The sequence below is a fragment of the Haematobia irritans genome, chromosome 3, assembly GCF_050003625.1.
Source record: "Haematobia irritans isolate KBUSLIRL chromosome 3, ASM5000362v1, whole genome shotgun sequence".
Classification (NCBI taxonomy): domain Eukaryota; kingdom Metazoa; phylum Arthropoda; class Insecta; order Diptera; family Muscidae; genus Haematobia; species Haematobia irritans.
This window is the reverse complement of record NC_134399.1, coordinates 203,822,040-203,845,741: the sequence shown is the minus strand read 5'-3', so window position 1 is coordinate 203,845,741 and position 23,702 is coordinate 203,822,040. Positions and strand designations below refer to the sequence as shown.

Genomic DNA, 23,702 nt, shown 5'->3' with positions numbered 1-23,702 from the left:
TGCGTGTTGAGTAATTTATGGATTACAGCATAATTTCAGGACATTTAGTTTATCCTCATGGATCTCTCTTATGAGCAAACAAGAAAATGCCTTTACCAAAATGACTTGGCTTAAAAAAGTACTTTTTCAAAGCTGATTCAGTATAATTTCAAAAATGGTATTAATTATCGCTGATGGTGATCTCTTTTGTGGTGAGTTTGTCGAGAATATCAACACAGACGTGTTAATTCTATAAGGATAATTCTATAAATTGCATTATTGAAGTGTAGTCATATTGTTCATCCCTCCTTCAGATATCCCATCTTCTCATAATAAAAGTTTTTAATTATATGAAGGAATCTCAATCATTTCTTGGCTTACCCATATGTGTTCACAAACTCTCACCTCATAGTAAATGAGAAAAACTTTTCCACACATACTCGAAACTCTTTTCCATTTTCCCAACGTAAGTGATAGGCAACTAAACCAATGGACTCACCATTCTTTATTCTTTATTCAAATTCTCACTGATGCATACGTGGCTATTGAGTACCACCTCAACACCACCCACCTCAAACCACCCATAGTTTTGAAGTGGCGCTCAGTATCCACATATGCATCAGTGAGAATTTGAATATGTGTGTGAGCCATTTTTACCACACAAAAATACGATGTGCCACCCACACATGTATCTGAGAGTGCTACAACTGAGAGTGCTCTCAGTGTGTGGTACACACATCAACTCATACACTGATACTCTTTATGTTGTTGGATTTTCCCCTCATTTTTTAATTCGATTTTTTTATTTTTAGCGTTTTTCAACGACAAACAACAAAAAATAAATGGAAAAAACATAAAAAACGTATTTATGCTTCAACGACACTAGCGCCATCTTTGATATTGGAATGGAACCAAAATGGCTTTTAACGATGCCATCTGTCAGTTTTATGAAAAGCTTTAGCATGAAAGCGCTAAAAGCCAAAGGGTTGGAAGAAAGAGTTTAATCAGGGCACATCCATTTGTCGCTTTTATAAAGGCCGAAAACATGCAAAATAATAATGGTGGTTAAAAAGGACTTTTCCTTTCACATAAAAAAAGAGCGTTGGAAAACTGAAAGCATGGTTACGTCAAGATGAGATGGATATAAAGCCAGTAAGCCAATGTATTTCTTACGAAGGCCTTTTCCAACACCCACAACCAAACCCAACAGAATACTATTATTGGAGGGGGACGGTGTATGTGGTGAATGTTTGTGTCATTGTTATCGTTTCCAGCATTATGTGCGTTTGTGAATATTACGGAGTTATGCCTATAACCTGCTTTCCACAATAAGTGGGCGACAAATGATTGGTGTGAAATATCAGTGGGTTGCTGCTAATACATCAGGCTTTCCATTAAGGGGTTGTTCTATAAAGGTGTAATTTTTCATACATTTTTGGGTGGTATTACAGGGCTTTTGTTTCATAAAGCCATAGTGTTTTTAATTTTTATGTCTTTCTCTTTGATGAATAATTTTTCTTGTAACTTGGTTGCTCGATTTTATCTTGTGGGTATACGAGTATTACCACTTTAGCAGTGTGAAAAATTTTTGCAAAGCCCTTTATTTTCCCTAGGCCTTCAATGAGCATCGAATTCTTGCTATGTTGACAACAACTACATCACGTTAATTACAATTATTGTTTATGACAGGAGTTGTGAGAGATGCGTGGAGGCAAATATTTTTGTATATAAGCACTAGAGAATTTAATAAATTAGTAAAGTTGTCATATCCTTCCATATTTAATACGCTTTAATTATAAACTTTAAATATTATTTAGAGTTTTATTTTCTCTTATAAAATAAATATAAAATAAAACAATACACACAGAAAAAAAATATATATTCCACATTTTGAGATTTCCACAAAGCGTTTTTCAAACCAGGTGTACTTTTTAACTGCAAATCACGAAATTACACCCTCTCATAAAAAATATAAAAAAATAACGAAAAAATCAATTTTACCCATACTGTAGTTCACTCTTACTATTTTTGGGAATCGTAAGAAAACTTTCGTTTGCTTTAGTTTATATTGCACTGATGTGTACGGTCATTGACCTTTATACCCACGTTTAGTTCATAAAATGTTTGAGACATACTTTACAAGTAAGGAAAGTCTAAAGTCGGGCGGGGCCGACCATATTATACCCTGCACCACTTTGTAGATACCCTGTTCAATAGTGTGGTGCAGGGTATAAAAAAGGCCGATTAAATACGTATATAATTCAGTTTGACAAAACATTCTATAGGAATACAATTTTAACAAAATTTTCTATGGAAATAAAATTTTTATAACAATTTCTATATAAATAAAATTCTAACAAAGTTTTCTATAGAAATAAAATTTTGACAAAATTTTCTATAGAAATAAAATTTTGACAAAATTTTCTATAGAAATAAAATTTTGACAAAATTTTCTATACAAATAAAATTTTGGTAGATTATTTTTGGCGATATGGACCAATTTTTGTGTGATTTGCAATGTACCAAATTTCAACCGAAGCGGATGAATTTTGCACCTCCAAAAGGTTCCGGAGGTCAAATTTGGGCACCGGTTTTTATGAGGGCTACATATAATTATGGACCGATATGGGCCAATTCTAGCGTGGTTGTTAGAGACCATATACTATCACCACGTACCAAATTTCAGTCGGATCAGATGAAATTTGCTCTTCCAAGAGGCTCCGGAGTTAAAATCTGGCGATCGGTTTATATGGGGTCTATATGTAATTATGGACCGATATAAACCAATTTTTGCATGGTTGTTATATCCACAGAAAAATTTCGAAATGACCACGCCATTTCGAAACGATCCGTTCATGAAAGTGAATCAACACACATGTGTTACTAAACTGAGAACAGATGGGGTCAAATTGACAACGTAAAAAAAAGTAAGGAAAGTCAAAAGTCGGGCGGGCCGACTATATTATACCCTGCACCACTTTGTAGATCTAAATTTTCGATTCCATATCACATCCGTCAAATGTGTTGGGTGCTATATATAAATAAGAGGTTGTCTGATAAGTCCCCGGTCTAACAAAGAAAAACATATTTTTTTGTCAAAATTTGTTTTTATTATTCAACATAGTTCCCTTTAAGAGCGATACAACGATTATAACGACCTTCCAATTTTTTGATACGATTTTGGTAGTACTTCTTCGGTTTTGCCTCAAAATAGGCCTCAGTTTCGGCGATTGCAGCCAAATTTTTTCCCTGCGAGCATCCTTTTGGGGTCTGAGAAAAAGAAAAAGTCGCTGGGGGCCAGATCTGGAGAATACGGTGGATGGGGAAGCAATTCGAAGCCCAATTCATGAATTTTTGCCATCGTTCTCAATGACTTGTGGCACGGTGCGTTGTCTTGGTGGAACAACACTCTTTTCTTCTTCATATGAGGCCGTTTTGCCGCGATTTCGACCTTCAAACGCTCCAATAACGCTATATAATAGTCACTGTTGATGGTTTTTCCCTTCTCAAGATAATCGATAAAAATTATTCCATGCGCATCCCAAAAAACAGAGGCCATTACTTTGCCAGCGGACTTTTGAGTCTTTCCACGCTTCGGAGACGGTCGACTGTCGATTGAACTCAGGAGTGTAGTGATGGAGCCATGTTTCATCCATTGTCACATATCGACGGAAAAACTCGGGTGTATTACGAGTTAACAGCTGCAAACACCGCTGAGAATCATCAACACCTTGTTGTTTTTGGTCAAATGTGAGCTCGCACGACACCCATTTTGCACAGAGCTTTCGCATATCCAAATATTGATGAATGATATGACCAACACGTTCCTTTGATATTTTTAAGGCCTCTGCTATCTCGATCAACTTCATTTTACGGTCATTCCAAATCATTTTGTGTTTTTTTATGTTTTCGTCGGTAACCACCTCTTTCAGGCGTCCACTGCGTTCACTGTCCTCCGTGCTCATTTCACCACGCTTGAATTTTGCATACCAATCAATTATTGTTGATTTCCCTGGGACAGAGTCCGGAAACTCATTATCAAACCAAGTTTTTGCTTCCACCGTATTTTTTTCCTTCAGAAAACAGTATTTTATCAAAACATTTCCTTTTTATACCCACCACCATAGGATGGGGGGTATATTAACTTTGTCATTCCGTTTGTAACACATCGAAATATTGCTCTAAGACCCCATAAAGTATATATATTCTGGGTCGTGGTGAAATTCTGAGTCGATCTGAGCATGTCCGTCCGTCCGTCCGTCCGTCCGTCCGTCTGTTGAAATCACGCTAACTTCCGAACGAAACAAGCTATCGACTTGAAACTTGGCACAAGTAGTTGTTATTGATGTCGGTCGGATGGTATTGCAAATGGGCCATATCGGTCCACTTTTACGTATAGCCCCCATATAAACGGACCCCAAAATTTGGCTTGCGAGGCCTCTATGTTATTAATGTTGCCAAAAAAACCAAAGGGCCTTTGATAAACAGGAATTGTTCAATTCGTTTATTCACTAAAAATTACAATAAATAAATTATATGTATTACAAATTAAATTAAAGAACTTACAATTGTAGACCCTTCCGCAACATTGAAAATTCAAACACAAATGAAAAAGTAATAGAGAAAATTAAGTTTCAATAATTTCAAAAACAAAGTCTACTACGATGAAAACTAATTTATATACGTACATATGTTCAAATAAAGAATTAAAAAACCAGTATAACAAACCTACTATAACAAAAAATAATACTACGGTCAAATCTGTATATAACATCCCCGCCCCCGTGAATTGACGTGCGGAAATTCACCACTATTCAAAATCCAATTTGGCCAGCTTCGATATTGGTCTTTTGAAAATTCCATCTTGTGTTTTTACATCTGCAGATCTAGCTACACCATCACTTCCACAATAGGTTTCCAATATTCTGCCTCGTTTCCATTTTGATCTGGGTAGATTACTGTCACAGACAATAACAAGATCCCCAATTTGAAGTTTTTCTGAAGGCACACACCATTTAACCCTTCTGGTTAGATCTGGCAAATATTCCTTTAACCATCGCCCCCAGAAGCCATTCTTTAAATTTTTTAAAATGCGCCATTGTTTTCGCAAATTCACCAAACTGGCATCGAACGCCGCGGGAGTTTGTGTTGAGTTGGTGGTTCCAATTAAAAAGTGGTTGGGGGTAAGGGGCTCAGGATCGTTTGGTTTTAAAGGCAAGTGTGTGAGTGGTCTAGAATTCACAATATTTTCTGCTTCCAACAGTAGGCTTTGAAAAACTTCGAGTTTCGGATCAAGACCACGCAACAATACTTCAAGAGATTTTTTAATGGACTGTATTAAGCGCTCCCAAGCCCCACCAGCGCTGGGATCCGCAGGGGTATTAAAGATCCATTTTATTCCGAGTGAAGATAAAAAACAATTAATTTGATTATGATCCAGAAATTCTTTTTCGTTTCTTAATTCTTTCTGCAGACCAACAAAGTTTTTCCCGTTGTCACTTCTCACTTGCAAAGGAATTCCTCTTCTATTCATAAAATTTCTTAAACTTAAAATGAAAGAGTCGGTAGATAAATCTGCAACTATTTCCATATGAACAGCTCTTACAGTCAGGCACGTGAATAATGCCACATATCTTTTTTCTGTCGACCTTCTTATTTTAATATTAAAAGGCCCAAAAATATCCACTCCGGTATAAGAAAATGGACGCACAAATGGTGTAACTCTATCAATAGGTAAGGCTGCCATTACCGGTTGCGAGGGTTTCGCTTTTCTTAGTTTGCACGAATTGCATTGCATTTCAACTGACCTTAGTAGGCTTCTTATTGATGGAATCCAAAATTTTTCCCGAACATCACAGATTACCTTTGCGGAATTTTGATGACAATTTTTCCGATGATAGTATTCCACAACTAGACGGCTATATCGGTGCCCTTTAGGAAGTATTACAGGGTTTCTTGCTTGTTCTGAAAGGCAAGTCGCATTTTGAAGACGGCCATTGGCTCGAATTATGCCTTTTTCGTCCAGAAACGGTAATAACGTCAATAAAGGGCTTGATTTCGAAACAGGCTTTCCTTTACTTATATCTGAATATTCTTCCCAAAAAGTTTCTTTCTGAATCTGTATCAAGATGAGATTTTCGGCTTCGGATATCTCCTCAGCAGACAACTCATGTCTAAACATTTCGTCACCGTGAATAACTCGACGAGTGTTGTTGATGAATCTTAATATCCAAGCTACTATCCGGCGTACCTTGATATATTTGGAATTACCGTTCACAATCTTTTCTAAGATGCTAGGAGATTCTATTGCAGCACACGTCATATGTTTTTGTTTTAACTCTTCCTTACATCTGTCAGATATTCCCAAAATATTACATTCGTTAGGCCAATCGAATTCCGATTGAATAAGAAATTCAGGTCCGTTTTTCCATTCATCTTCAGGGTCATATTTAAACGGGAAATGGGCTCTCGTTGCTTTATCTGCTGGGTTTTTTGAAGTTGGACACCAACGCCACTGAGATTCATATGAATATTCCAAAATTTCGGATACCCTATTTTCGACATATTGCTTGTATTTCATTTGGTCCGATCTGATCCAACTTAACACTGTACGAGAATCTGTCCATAAAAAACATTTGTCAAATTCTATCTCATGGCATTCTGCTATGGTTTTCTTTAATCGGGCTGCGTACACCGCTCCTTGTAGTTCCAGCTTTGGTATTGAATGAAATCTCAAGGGGGCGCATGCCGTTTTGCCAATAATAAAATTTATTGTTATGGAATTATCCTCATATTCTATTCGCCAGTAAGCCACAGCAGCTACTGCTTGTTCACTCGCATCACAGAATATGTGCAGTTGGATCGATTTCCTTTTACGCCCATCAAAATACCATCGAGGGATTTCAAAGCATTCAAGTTTTTTGATCTGTTGCAACCATTGTTTGAATTTTGAATATATAGTTTCCGGCAATTTCTCGTCCCAACCAATACCATTCTTCCATGCTTCCTGCATTAGTATTTTGGAACCGATCATATAATTTGCAACAAACCCAAATGGGTCAAACACCGACATAGCTATGCAGAGTAATTCTCTTTTTGTGGGTATTCGTTTCAAGTTCAATACGTCCTCTGGAACTTTATGAAATTTTAATATGAACGTAAACTTGTCATATTTTGGCAGCCAATGCATTCCTAAAATCCTTTCTGCGGTTTTTCCTACAATCACCGAATCATTTTGCATTTCAATACCTAGTTGATTCGCCACAAAATCTGAGTTGGTAACAAAATTGTGCATTTCAAAACCTCCAGCTTTATGTATTTCTATCACGGATCGAACCACTTGAACAGCTTCCATTTCACTTTCAAAGCAATCTACAAAATCATCCACATAGTGCTTATCCTTAATTGACTTGACAGCTCTAGGAAAAGAATCAACAAATTGTTCAGCGTTTTTATTTTTGACATATTGTGCAATTGTTGGAGAACACGTAGCTCCAAATATTAAACGTTGCATCACATAGCTTCGTACTGGCTTTGATGGGTCCCCTTCCCTCCATAGGAAACGCTGTGCTTCTTGGTCCGATCTCTTAATGCATATTTGATGAAACATCTCTTTCAAGTCGCCGCAAACAGCTATTTTTTCTTCTCTGAATTTAAAAAGAACTGTTAGAAGGGGTTGGTTCAAGTCGGGTCCAGCAATTAAATTTTTATTTAAAGATACTCCATGGGTTTCAGCCGCTGCATCAAAAACTAATCTCATCTTTTTCTTGTTCGGATTCATGACACCGAAATGAGGCAAATAAAATGTTTTACTGGTTTTCATATTCGCTTCTTCTTCCTCCATAATTCTTGCGTACCCTTTCTGTACATACTCATCGATTTTGGCGCAATATTCTGTTGCATATTTGTAATCCTTTTGCATTTTTCGCTCAACCGTAAGCAATCGTTTAAACGCCATTTCGTAGGATTCCGGAAACAAAACGTTATCATTTCGCCACAACAAACCCGTTTCAAATCTATCTCCATACTTCCTAGTACTCAAATTCAAAATGTCTAATGCTCTTTGGTTATCTCTGGAAACCAATGGTTTCACAGGAGTCTTGATTCCGAAAGTTTCTTGGCCAAAATAATCTCTCATCATATTATCCAATTCATTCTGGGACCTTTCTTCATTTTCTGACCTTTTAACATGACATGAAATGTATTTTGATTTTGGTTTATCAACTGGCCCATATATTATCCACCCAAGTCTCGATTTTGCAGCTATGGGTCCAGAAGGAGAGAGTACTTTAGGTGTATCGATCGTGACTGTCAAATATGCATGCGCCAGACTTATAATCATTTTTGGTTTTATATTAGTGTATCCATGTAAATTAACTCCAGGAAGATTAAGTTGTTTAGCTTCTTCAGATATCTCGGAGGGATTAAAAGTTTGAACTGGTAAGTTCAGTTTCGAGGTAATATAAACATTCCTCATTGTGTACTTGCTTGAGTCTTGTTCTATCCCACTTATTTTGACTGTTACAACCTGTGTCTCTTCTCTAGAAACATGGTTGTTTATCCACTGTAATTCCAAAGTATCTTTTTGTCCAGTAATTTCTAGGTTACGAGCAACCTGTTCGTCAATCATAGACACATTGGCCCCATCGTCTATAAACGCATAGATAATTTCTGAGGTCGTGGGACCAAACACTCTGACAGGAATTACTTGGAATAAAACCGAACAATTTCTAGGATTTATTTCAGCAAGACAATTACGGCCTAATGTTTGCTGGAAAGAATTTGGCTGTTCTACGCCATCGTTATTGGTCAAGTTATTAATCTGAGTTATATTATTCTGGTCCTTATGTAATAATCGATGATGGAACCGCATACAAGAGTTTATGTCACATTTTTTCTTCTTAAAACATTTTGAAGATTGATGGTTTCCTTTTAGACATATATAACATACTTTAAATAATTTAGCCTTTTGCCATCGAATTTCCAAAGGCAGTTTTATAAAATCGCCACATTCACCTAACGATTTGCAATGTTTTGAGCATAAAATGCATCCTTTACTTTCAACAGACGCGCTAGTACAAGCAAACTTTTTAGATCGTTTATCATTCTCGGTCGAGGTGATGGGCAGAGAGTCAGCTACCATGTGGATGATTTTTCCTTGATCATGCAACCACTTGGAAAAATCAAGAATAGTTGGGGCACTTCCCAAGCTTAGACATGTTTCGGCCCAGTGAATTCTCTTTGATACCGGTAATTTCGATATAAGCTCGCTTAAAAGCATTGGATTTGCCAAATGAAAATCTCCCCCTACTGACTGCAAAAATGTTGTCATATTTGTCACTTTTATAGAAAAGTTCAGGAGGCCATCGAAATCAGTTTCGTTTATGTTAGGAAGCACTCGCACCTTTTGAATTTGTGACTTTATCAACTGGTCTGGCCTTCCAAAGGTTTCCGCCAAAACGTCCAAAATTGCTCCTACATTTTTAGAGTTTGTTAAGAGCGATTCTACCGTTTCACGAGCCTTTCCATATAAAGATTCACGTAAACGCATAATATTATGCAAATCAGAATACTGAAACTCTACCGTAGTGCTATTGAAAGATTCAATAAAAGTTTGCCAATCTTCAGGTGAGCCCGAAAATTTTGGCAAATCATATATTTTCTTATGACGATGCAAATTGGCGTTATTGTCCTGAGGCAATGGAGTAAATGAAATATTACCTCCCGACGTCGTAGGATACGGCATAGCACGTGAGTGATTTAAATATGAAGATTCATTAGCAATTTGGTATGGATATAAACACGGACCTGTACGTACGGATGTTAACGTTGGCATTGTATATTGGCTAAAGTTTGGTATATTCGATTGGAATGACGTAGTTGAAGTTGTATATGTATTGTCGAATGTTGTATTAAATTGTATCTGGGATATAGCTGGGTTTGAAATATTATAATTCGAGTCGGCAAGATGGGTTAAATTTCCCATATTTGTTGATATTGCATTATTCGCGTTCGAGAAACTCACCCGCATTTCATTGTTAGATGCATTATTTTGAAACTCACTTCTTAGAGATGAAATCGTGTCTCTAATTTGTACATTGCTGCTTTCAACCATTGATTGCATTGCGTTAATTTGCCTTAAGAAATTTGACTGCATTTCCTCCATTTGTCTTGCAAATCGTGCAGATATTTCTTCTACACTATCTATTGTTAATACTGGCTGTTGATTATTTCCATCGCCAGAGCCTTGTCTGTGCGATTCAGGATGGCCTTTTGAGCCGGAACTCTGATCTTGACTGACGTTACGTTGTGGAGATCTTTCCAAAGGCATCTCAATCGACGTAGATTTTCCACTCCTAAGAAGCATATAGAGATGCGGATTCGTACTTAAAGAATAAACTTCGCTGGGACTCTCAAACGGCAAAGAGAGAACGACAAATGATCATCAAACTTCGCTGGAACTCTCAAACGGCAGAGAGAGAACGACAAATATTTTATATTATCCTTACACAAAGATATAATCCAAACGTCAATGTTCACATTTATGATTTCCAAATTAACTCTTAGATTATCTGGATTTCTCACAAGGCAAAAGAGAAATCAACCAGATTTTCCTCGGAATTCTTTCAATTTGAATAAAAATGTTATTAATGTTGCCAAAAAAACCAAAGGGCCTTTGATAAACAGGAATTGTTCAATTCGTTTATTCACTAAAAATTACAATAAATAAATTATATGTATTACAAATTAAATTAAAGAACTTACAATTGTAGACCCTTCCGCAACATTGAAAATTCAAACACAAATGAAAAAGTAATAGAGAAAATTAAGTTTCAATAATTTCAAAAACAAAGTCTACTACGATGAAAACTAATTTATATACGTACATATGTTCAAATAAAGAATTAAAAAACCAGTATAACAAACCTACTATAACAAAAAATAATACTACGGTCAAATCTGTATATAACACTCTAAGAGAAGCAAATTTCATCCGATCCGGCTGAAATTTGGTACATGGTGTAAGTATATAGTCTCTAACAACCATGCAAAAATTGGTCCACATCGGTCCATAATTATATATAGCCCCCATATAAACCGATCCCCCGATTTGGCTTGCGAGGCCCCTAAGAGAAGCAAATTTCATCCGATCCGACTGAAATTTGGTACATGGTGTCAGTATATGGTCTCTAACAATCATGCAAAAATTGGTCCACATCGGTCCATAATTATATATAGCCCCCATATAAACCGATCCCCCGATTTGGCTTGCGAGGCCTCTAAGAGAAGCAAATTTCATCCGATCCGGCTGAAATTTGCTACATGGTGTTAGTATATGGTCTCTAACAACCATGCAAAAATTGGTCGACATCGATCCATAATTATATATAGCCCCCATATAAACCTATCCCCCGATTTGGCTTGCGAGGCCGCTAAGAGAAGCAAATTTCATCCGATCCGGCTGAAATTTTGTACGTGATGTTAGTATATGGTCTTTAGCAACCATGCAAAAATTGGTCGATATCGGTCCATAATTATATATAGGCCCCATATAAACCGATCCCCAGATTTGACCTCCAGAGCCCCTTGGAAGAGCAAAATTCTTGCCATTCGTTGAAATTTGGTACGTGATGTTAGTATATGGTATCCAACAACCATGCAGGAATTGGTTCCTATCAGTCCATAATTATATATAGCTCCCATATAAATCGATCCCGAGATTTGGTTTTGGAACCTCTTGGAGGAGCAAATTTCATCCGAGTGAGTTGAAATTTGGTACATTGTGCTAGTATATGGTCGTTAACAACCATGCCTAACTAGGTCCATATAGGTCTATAGTTATATATGGCCCTCAGATAAATCGATCCCCAATCACACAAAAATTGGTCCATATCAAGTTCATAATTGTATATAGCCCCCATATAAGCGACCCCCATATTTCAATTCTGGCTCTCTACGTACAAAAAGTCCATATCGATTCGTAATTATTTGTAGACTTAACTATACATAACTTTTTTGTCTAATATATACCATGTATGGACTAAATCACAGTCTTTCGTAGAAGTTTCTACGCAATCCATGGTGGTGGGTACATAAGATTCGGCCTGGCCGAACTTGCGGCCGTATGTACTTGTTTTCCATTTTTTTTTTCACAATAACTAAAGTTGCGTCACAAAAGACGCTCGATCTCACAAACTAATTGACTTACAGTCGTCAAGTTTTGACACGAATCATTTGAAGGTTGGTACTATATAAAAATAATATGCATTTAATACTAGCGACGCCATGTGTCAGACCGGGGACTTATCAGCCAACCTGTTAAGCAGGCGCTATGAATTAGGACACCAGAAAATTATATGGAAGACAACAAAACCAATTTATTATGTTTTTTGGGGTATAACTGCATTGTATTTTTGGGGTTCGTTTGCCTTATGAAAATAAACCTCAATGTTTCAAATGAAAAGGAACCCCAATTTTCTTTTTGCGATTGTGGTCTGTTTTCACTTTCACTTAAATCAAAAGTGAAAATGAGCCCTAATTTTATTTCGGGCCGATTTTCATTGTTTAGCAATATTTTGTTGGGACTCATATTGATTATGAAACGTCGTTCCACATTTGTGGCACTGTTTTATTTGGGGTTTGGGACCCATTTTCATACCGCCACATAAGCCACCTCCGTTCTTGGTCGATTTTTATGGAGATATCTATGTATTATTATGAATCAATATGGACCCATTTATGCATGACAGTGAGAACCCTATACTGGTATCGTACACCAAATTTCAACCGAATCTGATGAAATTTGTTCGTTCAGATGATTTCAAAAATCAAATCTTATGATCGGTTCATATAGACGGCAATATGTAATTATGAAATGAAATGAAACCAGTTTTTGCATGATTGTTTAAAGGCATATATTGAAATCACATACCAAATTTCAACCGTATCTGGGGAAATGTTCTACATCAGGGGCTCCGGAAGTCAAACAGCCGATATAGCGATCACACGCTGTATGAAAGTTGATCAGCGGTATTTTGGCTTTTCAACGACAATGAGCCGTTTTGAAATTGTTAATACTTTCACACATTTTGGTGCCATCCTTACTATCCAAAATGTCTTTAGATTATGGTGGCAATTGTGCGGTAGAAATAAAGCGAGGAATAAAAAAAAACTGCTTTTGTAACATATACTGCCAAACACATTCTGCTTCAAGCATATGTGGGCGTGTCCTAACGTATTCATTAACCCTGCCCCATGTCCTCTCCATATGTATGTCCTGTCCTCTATACATGCTTTGATCAGAACTGGGTCAGGACGAGTCCCCAGAGTATATGGATCATATACACCTGGGATTCGTCCTGACTTGATCAATTTCCCGATTTCACGATACATAAAGCAATGGAAACAAGTATATACGGCCATAAGTTCGGCCAGGCCGAATCTTATGTACCCTCCACCATGGATTGCGTAGAAACTTCTACTAAAGACTGTCATCCACAATCGAATTACTTGGGTTGCGGTAACACTTGCCGATGGCAAGGTACCTCAAACCCTCTTAACACCGTCTTCTAAAATGTAAGTTAGTCCATACGTGGTATATATTAAACAAAAAAAGTATATACAGCAGTAGGTTAGGTTAGGTGGCAGCCCTATGTATCAGACTCACTTACATTGGTGAACTTCTCTCTTATCACTGAGTGCTGCCCGATTCCATGTTACGCTCAATGACAAGGGACCTCATTTTTATGGCCGAGTCCGAACGGCGTTCCACATTACAGTGAAACCACTTAGAGAAGCTTTGAAACCCTCGGAAATGTCACTAGCATTACTGAGGTGGGATAATCTACCGCTGAAAAAATTTTTGGTGTTCGGTCGAAGCAGGAATCGAACCCACGACCTTGTGTATGCAAGGCGGGCATGCTAACCATTGCACCACGGTGGCTCCCAAATTTTGGTGATTATTTTTGGCTCGAGTGGCAACCGTGCTCCCGAGTCCCAGTCTAGGCTAATGAGAAAGGCGAGTAAAATTGAGTGGAATCCAAAGCCCTAAACAAGTATATACAGTAGTAAGTTCGGCCGGGCTAAATCTTAAATACCCACCACCATTAATCAAATATAATAGTTTACTTTGAAAACTCATCATCGTAGCGGGTTACTTGATAATATATAGCATTTTAGGGGGTTTGATGACAAATCTTCTCCCAAGCAAATCAGTTCAACCAGTACGCTTCCCGAAGAAACAAATTAAAGATTCTACCTATGAAGACCAGCTCAGATTCTGGATTTATGAGAACCACTTTTGTTTGAGTTTTAGAGAAATGATAAACATATCATGTATATGATGAGATAACGCCTTGATTTGAAGTCCTAGAAATAAATTCGGGAGTTAGGTCTATATGGGGCCTACACCAAAACATGGACCAATACTCACCACCTCTTAATGTTCCTCAAATACCTCTAGAATTCCACTTTCAGACGAATCGGTAAAAACTACGAATTCTAGAAGCCCAAGAAGTAAAATCGACAGATCAGTCTATATAGGGGCTATACCAAAACATGGACCGATACGGACCATTTTCGACACACCTCTTTATGGTCCTAAGATACGTCTATATTTCTAATTTCCGGCATTTTGGATAAAAACTACGGATTCTAGAAGCCCAAGAAATAAAGTCGGGAGATCGGTCTATATGGGGGCTATACCAAAATAAGGACCAATAGGCACCATTTGCGACAAACCTATTTGGGATCTTAAAATACCTGTAGATTTTCAATTTCAAGCAAATCGGCTAGAAAATATAGATCCGGTCTATATGGGGGTTATACCAAAAAATGGACCGATACACCTCAATTTCGGCACACATATTTGGGGTCCCAAAATACCTCTACATTTCCAATTTCAGGCAAATCGGGTAATAAATACAGTTTATAGAAGCCAAAGAATAAAAATCGGGAGATCAGTCTATATGGGGGCTATACCAAAACATTGACCCATACGGACCATTTTCGACACACATCTTTATGGTCCTAAAATACCTCTAGATTTTCAATTTCAGGCAAATCGGATAGAAAATACAGTTTCTAAACGCCCAAGAACCAAAATCGGGAGATCGGTCTATATGGGGGCTACACCAAAACATAGGCCGATGGACACAATTTTCGGCATACGTCTTTATGGTCCTCAAGTACTTCTAGATTTTCAGGCAAATTGGACGAAAACTACGTTTTTTACAAGCCCAAGACCCCAAATCGAGAAATCGGTTTATATGGGGACTATATCAAAACTTGGACCGATATAGTCCATCTTCGAACTTGAGCTGCCTGCAACCACAAAACGAATCTGTGCCACATTTCAGGACGATAGCGCACTTATTGAAGGCTGTAGCGTGATGACAACAGACAGACGGACATGCTTATATCGTCTTAGAATTTCTCCCTGATCAAGAATATATATATACATTATATAGTCGGAAGTCGATATTTCGATGTGTTACACACGGAATGACAAACTTATTATACCCCCATCACCATTCTATGGTGGTGGGTATAAAAAAGGCCGATTAAATACGTACACACAAAGAAAATTTCATTAAAAGTCAGCCAACGAAAAAATTTTCATTGATATAACGAAACGTTTTCATTAACACAATGAAAATATTCGTTAATAGTACGAAACTTAAAGATGATTTACAGAAAATTCGTTATATTAAAGAAAAAATTCGTTGTATTAACAAATTTGTTTCATTAGCTGACTTTTAACGACACATTTCGTTAATATAACGAAACTTTTTCTATTAGTGTATATAATTCAGTTTGACAACCGGATAGGCTTCAAAACAGTAGACTTTTTTCTTTCTTGTTTTTCGTCATATTATGTGGGTCGTAACAACATTGCAGTACCAGTAATTGTTAAGACCATCAGAAGAAAAATTAATAACATAGGAGTTTTAATAAAATCCCAGTCCATAATTCTCTATATCTAAAATCTCAAACCTTGTTAATATCATTTTGGAGATGAAATGGAATTTAACTCAAGTTATGGACGGAACATCAGCAGATATATTTCAAATACACATGAGGATAATCTTCATATGCTCATATGCACACATGTCCAACAATGAAACAGGATATTAAGTGAGATTAGAAGGATATATGGAAAAACCTTTGAACGCAACGTGTGTGGTGTTTGTGTGGTACGGAGTAGTGGCCAGACTGCTGGTGATATAGGATAAACGGTATTCTATTATACATCAATTAACTAATTGTATACAAAAGGCGGCTTAAAGTGATCCAAATAGCAGCATAAGAAAAAGAAACACTTGAGAACAAAGACGAAAACAAAAGCGGCAGGCGTTTAAGGATAATAAAATATCAAAACACAATTTTAGTTTTTCGTTCTTTTTCATCTGTTTCGTTATTGAGAAAAGTAGCCAATAAAAAAAACGTAAAGCCAAAAAAGGATAAGGTTCCATAAGGAAAGGATATTTCTAGTTTATAAGGTAACTGTTAATTGATCGCTTAAGAAGACATGTGTGTTTGTAGATATTTCTTCATTACATTCCCCAAGGGTTAAGAAGGAAGATAGCACGAGTTGTAAGGATATTTATTAAGCCATTAACATTATGTTACCAAAAAGGATTATAACATTCCATATATCCTGGCAATACAAAAAAAAAGGATAATAAAATATTTGATAGAATTCCTTAAAACAAAAAATTATATTCTTATGCAATATGGTCTTGGCCATGGATCCTTTCAAATAAACACTCTTGCATCAAAACCCATAAACCCTTACACGCTCCAACAATATGCGTGTCTGTGTTTATGATCCCTTTTCTCTATTTGAGTTTTTCATATTTCATTTGCTATTTTGATGAATTTGTCAGACTGTCTGACATCTAACTGACAAATGGTTCTCTTGATCCTCCTTAGTCATTTACTCCATGATCATTTGACACTCGCCAATCATCCGGAACTGTAAACAATAATTTGTTTTATTTTATAGATCTTTTATACTCTGTCCATGCCTGCTCATGTCTTCCGTTTCGTTGTTAACTCGATAATTGATTTATTATTCCTTTTTATTTGGTTAACTGGAAAAGGGAGCATTTCAATTTTGAGGATCATTAACAACTCAGAGCTGAGGCAATGGCATAAGCTATTCGAAAAAAAGAACGTGCTAAGGGGGCACGAGGGGGAGATTAGGAGTTCAGCTGAGAGATTATATGAGTTGATATTGAAAGAAAAATATGTCCTACCCAGAAGTTTGTCATAAGCGAAATTATGAAAGATTGTAGTTAAGTAAATGATAAAAATTTCTAGTGAATTTTTAGTGCTTCAGCCATTCGAGAGCATAGTTATGGAAATATTATTTATGATCACAAAAGTATAGGGGTTAATGATGATTTAAATTTTGTCAACATTTTGTTTCTATAGAATAAAATAAAATTTTGAGAAAATTTTCAATAGAAATAAAATTTTGACAAATTTTTTTTATAGAAATACAAGTTTGACAAAACTTTTTATAGAAATAAAATTTTGATAAAATTGTCTATAGAAATAAAATTTTGACAAAACTTTCTATAGAACTAAAATTTTGATAAAATTTTCTATAGAAATAAAATTTTGATAAAATTTTCTATAGAAATAAAATGTTGACAAAATTTTCTATAGAAATAAAATCTTGATAAAATTTTCTATAGGAATAAAATTATGACAAAATTTTCCATAGAAAAAAATTTGGACAACATTTTCTATAGAAATAAAATTTGACAAAATTTTCTATAGAAATACAATTTTGACAAAATTTTCTATAGAAATAAAGTTTTAGCAAAGTTTTCTATAGAACTAAAATTTTGATAAAATTTTCTATAGAAATAAAATTTTGATAAAATTTTCTTTAGAAATAAAATTTTGACAAAATTTTCTATAGAAATAGAATTTTGACAATATTTTCTATAGAAAAAATATTTACAAAATTTTCTATACAAATAAAATTTTGACAACATTTTCTATATAAATAATATTTTGACAATATTTTCTATAGAAATAAAATTTTGTCAAAATTTTCTATAGAAATAAAATTTTGACAAAATTTTCTATAGAAGTAAAATTTTGACAAAATTTTCCATAGAAAAAAGTTTGGATAAAATTTTCTAAAGAACTAAAATTTTGACCAAATTTTCTATAGAAATAAAATTTTGACAAATTTTTCTATAGAAGTAAAATTTTGAGAAAATTTTCAATAGAAATACAATTTTGAGAAAATTTTTTTATAGAACTAAAATTTTGATAAAATTTTTTATAGAAATAAAATTTTCTATAGAAATAACATTTTGACAAAATTTTCTATAGAAATAGAATTTTGACTAAGTTTTTTATAGAAATAGAATTTTGACAAAATTTTCTATAGAAATACAATTTTGACAAAATTTTCTATAGAAATAAAATATTGACAAAATTTTCTATAGAAATAAAATTTTAGCAAAGTTTTCTATAGAAATAAAATTTTAGCAAAGTTTTCTATAGGAATAAAATTATGACAAAATTTTCCATAGAAACAAATTTGGACAAAATTTTATATAGAAATAAAATTTAACAAAATTTTTTATAGAAATAAATTTTGACAATATTTGCTATAGAAAAAATATTTACAAAATTTTCTATACAAATAAAATTTTGACAACATTTTCTATATAAATAATATTTTGACAATATTTTCTATATAAATTAAATTTTGTCAAAATTTTCTATAGAAATAAAATTTTGACAAAATTTTCTATAGAAGTAAAATTTTGACAAAATTTTCTATAGAAATAACATTTTAGCAAATTTTTCTATAGAAGTAAAATTTTGAGAAAATTTTCAATAGAAATAAAATTTTAAGAAAATTTTTCTATAGAAATAAAATTTTGACAAAATTTTCTATAGAAATAAAATTTTGACACAACTTTCTATAGAACTAAAATTTTGATAAAATTTTCTATAGAAATAAAATTTTGATAAAATTTTCTATAGAAATAAAGTTTTGACAAAATTTTCTATAGAAATAGAATTTTGACTAAGTTTTTTTATAGAAATAGAATTTTGACAAAATTTTCTATAGAAATACAATTTTGACAAAATTTTCTATAGAAATAAAATTTTAGCAAAGTTTTCTATAGAACTAAAATTTTGATAAAATTTTCTATAGAAATAAAATTTTGATAAAATTTTCTTTAGAAATAAAATTGTGACAAAATTTTCTATAGAAATAGAATTTTGACAAAATTTTCTATAGAAATACAATTTTGACAAAATTTTCTATAGAAATAAAATATTGACAAAATTTTCTATAGAAATAAAATTTTAGCAAAGTTTTCTATAGAAATAAAATTTTAGCAAAGTTTTCTATAGAAATAAAATTTTAGCAAAGTTTTCTATAGGAATAAAATTATGACAAAATTTTCCATAGAAACAAATTTGGACAAAATTTTCTATAGAAATAAAATTTAACAAAATTTTTTATAGAAATAAATTTTGACAATATTTGCTATAGAAAAAATATTTACAAAATTTTCTATACAAATAAAATTTTGACAACATTTTCTATATAAATAATATTTTGACAATATTTTCTATAGAAATAAAATTTTGTCAAAATTTTCTATAGAAATAAAATTTTGACAAAATTTTCTATAGAAGTAAAATTTTGACAAAATTTTCTATAGAAATAACATTTTAGCAAATTTTTCTATAGAAGTAAAATTTTTAGAAAATTTTCAATAGAAATAAAATTTTGAGAACATTTTTTTATAGAAATAAAATTTTGACAAAATTTTTTATAGAAATACAATTTTCTATAGACGTAAAATTTCGACAAATTTTCTATAGAAGTAAAATTTCGACAAAATTTTTTTAGAGAAATAAAATTTTGACAATATCTTCTATAGAAATAAAATTTTGACAAAATTTTCTACAGAAATAAAATTTTGACAAAATTTTCTATAGAAATAAAATTTTCACAAAATTTTCTAAAGAAATAAAATGTTGACAAAATTTTCTATAGAAATAAATTTTTGACCAAATTTTCTATAGAAATACAATTTTGACAAAATTTTCTATAGAAATAAAATTTTGACAAAATTTTCTATAGAAATAAAATTTTGACAAAATGTTCTATATAAATAAGATTTTGACAAAATTTTCTATAGAAATAAAATTTTGACAAAATTTTCTATAGAAATAAAATTTTGGCAAAATTTTCTATAGAAATAAAATTTTGACAAAATTTTCTATAGAAATAAAATTTTGACAAGATTGTCTATAGAAATCAAATTTTGACAAAATTTTTTATAAAAATAATGTCCTTGTTCTCATTCACGAACAAAAATCCATAGTTAGTGGAAAACCTTCAATACTGGCAACTGTGGTGGTGGGTATAAAAACAAGAAAACGTACTTGCTCTGAAGAAAATGCTTGTCCGTTTCCAAAAGATCAAGGAAAAACTTTATATCGGAAAAATGCGCCGGAAAAATGTTTTCGTATTTTAAGGAAAAGATATCTGTGGTCTCACGCAGGGCTGTGGAGTCGGAGTCTGAAAATTTTGCTGGAGTCGGAGTCGTAAAAATTTTGATCGACTCCGGCCCAACCAAAATTTTAAAACACTTTGTATTTTTGTAACTAAATATATATTTAAGAAATTTTAATTCATTGAGATCTTCAATCGATCAATGACTGTAATAGCGGTGAAACTTCCAATAGTGAAAAATATTCAATGTTTTCTAAACGGTTACACTTGTTGTACCAAAAACTCTACCATTTTTTGCCAGTCTGAAATTTTCATTCCATTTGCCAGAATTTGGGATTCCTTTCGAAATATGAATCTGGTCGGCCCAGATTATAATATAGCTGATGATACATAAACATATTCTTGAGCGCATAGAAGCCTCCACATTCATTCGATTTGACTAAAATGTGGATCGTAGGCTTACTTTGAGGCCACAAAATGAAATTAGTACGTTTTTATACAATATATAGAAAATATTGTCACAATTTTAGCTCCAGAGAAAATGTTGCCAAAGTTTTATTTCCAGAGAAAATTTTGTTAAAATTTTAGTTCTATAAAAACCTCAAAATTTTAGATTTTATTCCTACAGAAAATTTTGGCAAAATTTAATTTTATAGAAAGGTTTGTCAAAATTTTATTTCTATATTTCTATTTCAAAATTTTATTTCTATAGAAAATTTTGTCAATTTTTTTCTATAGAAAATTTTGTCAATTTTTTTTCTATAGAAAATTTTGTCAATTTTTTTTTCTATAGAAAATTTTGTCAATTTTTTTTCTATAGAAAATTTTTGTCAAAAATTTATTTTTTGTTCTGGTAATTGGTTGATAGTTTAGCCGCAAGTAGAGGATGCTGATGAGGAATGTGGTAATTCCGAAACATGCGTCCATCCAACCATCTTGCAGTCTATAGGGATTTGCCGAAATAAATTTGACAAACATCCTTTTTCTCTGTTGGTTAAGCTACTCTTGTAGTTTAGTTAATGCAATGGGTTTTAAGCTGAGATCAAAACAACAAATATGATTGAATTAAAAGCCAACAATAACAAAACAAAAAAAAAACAATTTAGTTCTATAGAAAATTTTGTCAAAAGTTTATTTCTATGGCAAAGTTTATTTCTGTGGCAAATTTTGACAAAATTTTATTATAAAGAAATAAATAGAAATTTTAGTTCTGTAGAAAATTTTGCCAAATTTTTTTCTTTAGAAAATTTTGTCAAAATCTTATTTCTATAGAAAATTTTGTTTCTATAGAAAATGTCAAAATTCTATTCTAAAGAAAATTGAAGTAACTCTTAGTTGGAGAGGAATATTTAAAAAATTCTACCAAATAATCAAGAATTCTACCAATCTACCAATTTTGTTAGAATTCTACCAACTGTGGGAACCATGCTTCTGAACCGATCTAGCAATGTTCGTCGGTCTGTGAACATATTTTTTGATCAAAATAGAACCCTATTGAGTTTCGAAGAAATCGGTTGAGATTTAGATATAGCTCATATGGCCACAATAATCAAAGTTTTACTCCGATTGTGTACAGGGAGCAGAATGAACAATCTTACTAGGCATGCCAAATGTGGTCAAAATCGGTTCAGATTTATATATATTTTGCCAGCCTATACACTCAGGTCAAAATTTCTCCCCGATTTACTTGAAAATGTGCATAGAGAGAATAATTAACATTTGAAAAATGTGTGCCAAATTGGCTCAGATTTAGACAAAGCCCCATACATAATATAAAAAGGCTTTAGATTTAAATATTTCCAATATTTTTACTAGCAGTGTACTCCGCCTCAGGGCATTAAATTTTAACCCTAGATATTTTGTTCAAATCGATTCAGATGTAAATATATATAGCTTTGTATATAGCAACCAACAAATTTGAAAGATTTGATATTGTATCCAACACGTAGATCTACAAAGTGGTCCAGGGTATAAAATGTATTTTTATACCCTGCGCCACACTGTGGAACAGGGTATTATAAGTTAGTGCATATGTTTGCAACACCCAGAAGGAGACGAGATAGACACATGGTGCCTTTGGCAAAAATGCTCAGGGTGGGCGCTTGAGTCGATATAGCCATGTCCGTCTGTCCGTCTGTCCGTGAACACATTTTTGTAATCAAAGTCTAGGTCGCAGTTTTAGTCCAATCGACTTCAAATTTACCACAAGTATGTGTTTTGGCTCAGAATAGAACCCTATTGATTTTGGAAGAAATCGGTTCAGATTTAGATATAGCTCCCATATATATATTTCGCCCAATATGGACTTATATAGTCCCAGAAGCCAGAGTTTTACCCTAATTTGCCTAAAATTTTGCACAAGAAGAACAATTAGTACTATAGTCAAGTGTGCCAAATTTTATTGAAATCGGTTCAGATTTAGATATAGCTCCCATATATAACTTTCGCCCCATATGGACTAATACTGTCCCGGAAGCCAGAGTTTTACCACAATTTGGTTGAAATTTTGCACTAGGAGTACAATTCATAGTGTAGTCAAGTGTGACAAATTTTATTGAAATCGGTTAAGATTTAGATATAGCTCCCATATATATCGTTCGCCCGATTTACACTCATATGACCACAGTCGTTTACTCCGATATAATTGAAAGTTTGCACTGGGAGTAGAATTAGCATTGTAGCTATGCGTGCCAAATTTGGTTGAGCCAAATTTGGTTGAGCCAAATTTGGTTGAGCCAAATTTGGTTGAAATCGGTTTAGATTTAGATATAGCTCCCATATATATCTTTCGCCTGATATGGACTAATACGGTCCCAGAAGCCAGAGTTTTACCCCAATTTGGTTGAAATTTTGCACAGGGAGTAGAAGTAGGGAGTGCCAAATTTGGTTGAAATCGGTTCAGATTTAGATATAGCTCCCATATATTCGTCTTTCTGATTTCGACAAAAATGGTCAAAATACCAAAATTTTCCTTGTAAAATCGTCACTGCTTAGTCGAAAAGTTGTAAAAATGACTCTAATTTTCCCAAGCTTCTAATACATATATAGCGAGCGATAAATCATAAATAAACTTTTGCGAAGTTTCCTTAAAATTGCTTCAGATTTAAATGTTTCCCATATTTATACCCTTCACCACTACTGTGGTATAGGGTATAATAAGTTTGTGCATTTGTATGTAACGCCAAGAAGGAAAAGTCTGAGACCCATCGTTTAG

The 23,702-nt window shown here is 33.6% G+C and overlaps 1 protein-coding gene across 1 annotated transcript in view; it reads right to left on the bottom strand.

Annotated features, from left to right (window-relative positions):
- Positions 1-4,789: 4,789 nt before the first annotated feature.
- Positions 4,790-23,702, bottom strand: part of LOC142231386 (uncharacterized) — a 75,330-nt gene continuing 56,417 nt past the window's right edge. Inside the window, exon 4 of the mRNA XM_075301995.1 lies at positions 4,790-10,334. Within this exon, the coding sequence (XP_075158110.1) occupies positions 4,790-10,334 (5,545 nt within the window). The remainder of the gene's footprint in view (positions 10,335-23,702) is intronic.